Source organism: Theropithecus gelada, chromosome 1 (genome assembly GCF_003255815.1).
Source record: "Theropithecus gelada isolate Dixy chromosome 1, Tgel_1.0, whole genome shotgun sequence".
NCBI lineage: Eukaryota > Metazoa > Chordata > Mammalia > Primates > Cercopithecidae > Theropithecus > Theropithecus gelada.
Genome location: NC_037668.1, coordinates 70920456 through 70924926, shown reverse-complemented (window position 1 = coordinate 70924926; position 4471 = coordinate 70920456). Strand labels below are relative to the sequence as shown.

The 4471-nt window shown below is 46.5% G+C and overlaps 1 protein-coding gene across 1 annotated transcript; it reads right to left on the bottom strand.

Moving 5' to 3' along the window:
• Nucleotides 1-1207: 1207 nt before the first annotated feature.
• Nucleotides 1208-2152, bottom strand: LOC112626415 (olfactory receptor 2G3-like). Its single transcript, XM_025388518.1, has one exon. It carries the CDS (start codon nucleotides 2150-2152, stop codon nucleotides 1208-1210), a length of 945 nt encoding a protein of 314 aa, XP_025244303.1.
• Nucleotides 2153-4471: the final 2319 nt, after the last annotated feature.

Sequence of the window (4471 nt, the reverse complement as noted above, 5' to 3'; positions counted from 1 at the left end):
TTTCTGTGCCTGCCTTATTTCCCTTAACGTAATAAGCTCCAGTTCCATCCACATTGTTGCAAGTGTCAGAACCTCATTATTTTTTACGGCTGAATATCACTTCATTGTGTGTACGTACCACATTTTCTTTATCCAGTCATCTGCTGGTGGACATTTAGGTTGCTTTCAAATCTTGGCCATTGTGAACAGTGCTGCAACAAACATGGGAGTGCAGATATCTCTTCAATATACTGATTTCCTGTCTTTGGGGTGTAGACCCAGCAGTGGGGTTGCTTGCTGCACCATATGGTAGCTCTATTTTTAATTTTTTGAGAAACCTCCAAACTGTTCTCCATAGTGGTTGTAGTAATTTACATTCCCACCAACAGTGTTTGAGGGTTTCCTTTTCTCCAAATCCTCACCAGCATTTGTTAGTCCCTGACTTTTGGATAAAGCCATTTTAACTGGGGTGAGATGATATCTCACTGTAGTTTTGACTTGCATTTCTCTGATGATCAGTGATGTTGAGCACCTTTTCATATGCCTGTTTGTCATCTGTATGCCTCCTTTTGAGAAATGTCTATTCAAATGTTTTGCCCCCAAAAATGAGATTTAAAGTGTAAATTTTAAACTGATCATGTAAAAGTCAGTACTACAAACTGAGCCCAGAGCAGACTAGACTAGTTATTAGCCATATTGTTATACATATATGTCTAAAACAACTCTAGCTCTTATTTTATAAGCACCTAGTGCAAAAAGCAATGCTAAATATTACTTGTGTTTGTCGGACAGTAATGCAAGACTATGTCCCTGCATAATCTGCCTGCTTTTTATGTCATTTTCACCCCAAATGACTCTTTATGTGGTTTTCACACTGGGAAAGAGCACGTGTGCATGTTAAACATGTGAGTGCCATTATGCTGAACTGACATAAACTTCCAGAGGTAAGGAGAGAACCCAGGAAAAGCAATGGCCATGAACCACAAGGACATAGTCTCTGTAAAGAAATCCTTTGCCTTCAATACTCAACTGAGTCTTTGGGTGGTGGGAGCTGAAAGTTTTTCAGCCAATGATAGAGGACTTCCCAGTTAGGGTGGCCACACCATCTTCTGGCTGCTTACAGCCGCAGGAAGACTCAGGTTGGTCAGAACTGAGGTACCTGTATGATATCCAATGAGCCCATCCAGTCTGCCCATGACTATGGACAACTCTGAAACATCCTGAGTCATTAAGCTGTCCTTCTGACTCTAAGTATTTTCAGAAAGGCCTCCTTTACATCCTTGTTCCTGAGGCTGTAGATGATGGGATTGAGGAAGGCAGAGACAACATTGTAGAACAGCGCTAGTTTCTTGTCCCGCTTCGGGTCATACCAGGAACTCGGCCTCATGTACATGACGATGGCTGGCCCATAGAACATGATGACCACGGTGACATGGGAAGCACATGTGGAGAAGGACTTGAGCCTCCCCTGTGCTGAGCGGATTCTGAAGATGGAGGTAAAGATGCGGACATAAGAGACCAGGATGAGGGAGAGTGGGACCAAAAGCAGGATGAAACCCAAGATGAAGTCCAGCCTGTCATTAAAAGATGTGTCTGCACAGGCCAACTTCAGGACAGCAGGGACCTCACAGAAGAAGTGGTTTATCTTGTAGGGGCCACAATAAGGCAGATGCATGGTGAAGACAGTGTAGATCAGCGCCCCAGTGATGCCAATGGACCAACAGACAATGACCATCTTGATACAAATGGAATGGCTCATGAGTAGGGTATAGTGAAGGGGGAAGCAAATGGCAACATACCTGTCATAAGCCATAATGGCATAGAGGACGCACTCAGCAATGCCCAGGACCAAGAAGATGAACATCTGGGCTACACAAGCTCCCCAGGAGATGGTCCTCCTTGGACACACCATATTAACCAAAATCTGGGGCACAGTGGTAGTGACATAGCTCATGTCCACCAAAGAAAGGACACTGAGAAAAAAGTACATGGGCATATGGAGGTGTGAGTCCAGGTAGATCAGCATGACGATGAGTCCGTTGCCCAGAAGGGTGATGAGGTAGAGGAGGAGGAAGAAGGCAAACAGGGCCATTCTGACCTGTGCCTCACTGGGGAAGCCAAGGAGGATGAACTCAGACACAGAGCTGTGGTTTTTCTTGCCAAGGCTCTGCATGGTGATCTGCCTATTAAGGAGAGACAAGGACTTCCCTGTTCTGTCCCTTCCTTGGGAAAGGAAGGCTGGGATTGACAGAAACTGAGCTACACACAGCACGGTGCACAGTAACTCGCACAGATTAAATCAAACCTTTGTTGAGTTGGATGAAAAGGACAAGGAAGCCAGGAGTGAGTAGATGCCTCTGCTGAAAATCTAATTATGACCTGTGGGGGCTTAGGGTACTGTCAACCAGAGGTAATGTGGTGGCAACCCAAGGTCACAGGGCGACTCAGGTGATGGAGGAGAAGAAAATGAAGGTCTTCCAGAGATGATAAAAGACATGCTCAGCAGCAGAGGGGAGAGATCTCACCACCCTGAGCACCTGAGACGCAGGCCTGCCCTGGTTCCTGGCTTGCTATTCCTACTTTCCCTGAGGCCTGTCTGGGCTTCATTTCTTGTACTTGGATCTAAGTGAAATTTTATGTTGAATCCTTACAACTGCCACTTCGTGACCACATTTTTAACTCAACTGTTCCTGGGTGTCCATGGTTGTCACTCACCCAGCTGCTTGACCTTTGGCAAGTCCCTTCACCTCCATTGGCCTCAGTCTCCCCATCTGTTAAATAGAGATGGAACATCTAGGCACAGGATTATGGCAAGGAACCTATGAGATACTGTATGTCAAGACATTTTGCAAAATACAAATCACTTGGCAAATAAAAGGGCTTAGTATAAGTGGGATGAGTCTGGAAATCAGAATAACTCAGGACTAGTCTTGCCTCTGCCTCTGATTTTCTGTGGGATCTTGGGTAACTCCATATCCTTCTCTGAGCTTCAGAGTCCCATTTTTAAAAAAATGAAGCTGTTGGATTCCAGAGGGTCCTTCCAGCTCTGATGTTCTTTGATACCAGGAACACCAGGCTAGAGACCCATGATTGCATCAGTGCCTGAGCACCAAGAGGTGGGCTGAGCTCAACAGGGTTGTGTTGGCAGGAGACTTCCCATGGGAGCTAGAGGTATGTCCAGAGCATTGGAGAATACCTAGAGCATAGTCTCAGGCATCAGCACTCTGGAGTCTAGTGGTCTCTTCTCCTGTTCCCAAGTCACACAGCCTCTCACTTAAGCCTCTTCACCTACTCCCAAGTCATTTAGCCTCCCAGGTCTTTCATGTGTAAAATGGGAGTAGTATCTCCTTCATAGTGAAGATTCCATGAAATATACCTGGTTTATAGAAATTTCTTAATAAGTGGAAGCAATTTAGATCCTAGGAAGCTTGGGTGGAAGGAGAAGTGGAGAGAGGGAAGAGTAGGTACAGGTGTATGCTCAAGTGTCTGAGCTTCCAAACAACAGGGCTGAAAACATTATCATTAGGGCTGACAGCCATGACTGACAGTGAAGGTGAGGAAGCTGGAAAAATTGACTGAGGCTGAATGAGCAAAAGAAGATAGTGTCAGATGCGTGTTCTGTGCTTTAAGGACCACGAATAATTGGAAGAAAGATAAAAATGTCCCAGATAAGGAATGTTTGTGAAGGTTAGAGGAGACCTAGGGCAGCTCAGGGTCTTGGACACTGGGAGGGAAAACTTTTCAAGAGATAAGGACTGGTCAGCAGTGAGGATAGCAAACCCTGGCACCAGGATGATGAGGGCTGAGAACTAGGAGGCGCCCACATCGTCCTTTCCCCCAATCCACACCCCAGACCTGGACTCATGCAGAGGCCTTCTGTGGGCCTCCCTTCATCACCTCCACCAGCAGATACTGTCTCAGCTATCATTCCTTGTCTCACATCTCCTCAGACTGGAACTCCAGGCCTTTCCCAATCTGGTTCTAACCACTTTTCAAGTCGGTGCAACTCTCCATTTATCTCTGTAAGACTTCTGAGCCATGATGCTAACACATGACCACCAAAGGGATCCTGGTCTGGGCAGCTGGGATCCCCCATCTCTAATCCACAAATCCTCCATGCTAGCTGGGCAGCTGAGATCCCCCATCTTGGAACCACAGATCCTCCATGCTAGCTGGCTTCCTCAGTGCTTGCCATGCATGCCACCACTTTCTGCTCTAGCTGTTCTGCTGTTGGGAATGTCTTCTCTAATCCTTTCTGCTGCCTCAGCTCCCACCCTTCCAGGTCCAGCTTGGCCTCCTCCTTACCTGACCAGTCCAGCCTTATTTATTTTATGTGCATATTGTCTTCCCCGCCTGGCTGAAGGCAGACGCTGTGTCTCTTTCATACCTCTCCCTAGTATTAGTTTGCAGCAGCTGGCAGATCCAGGGATCCTATTTGTATCAGAATGGGGTTGAAGAGTAGATTTCTAGCCCCTGAAAAGCCCTGGGGATT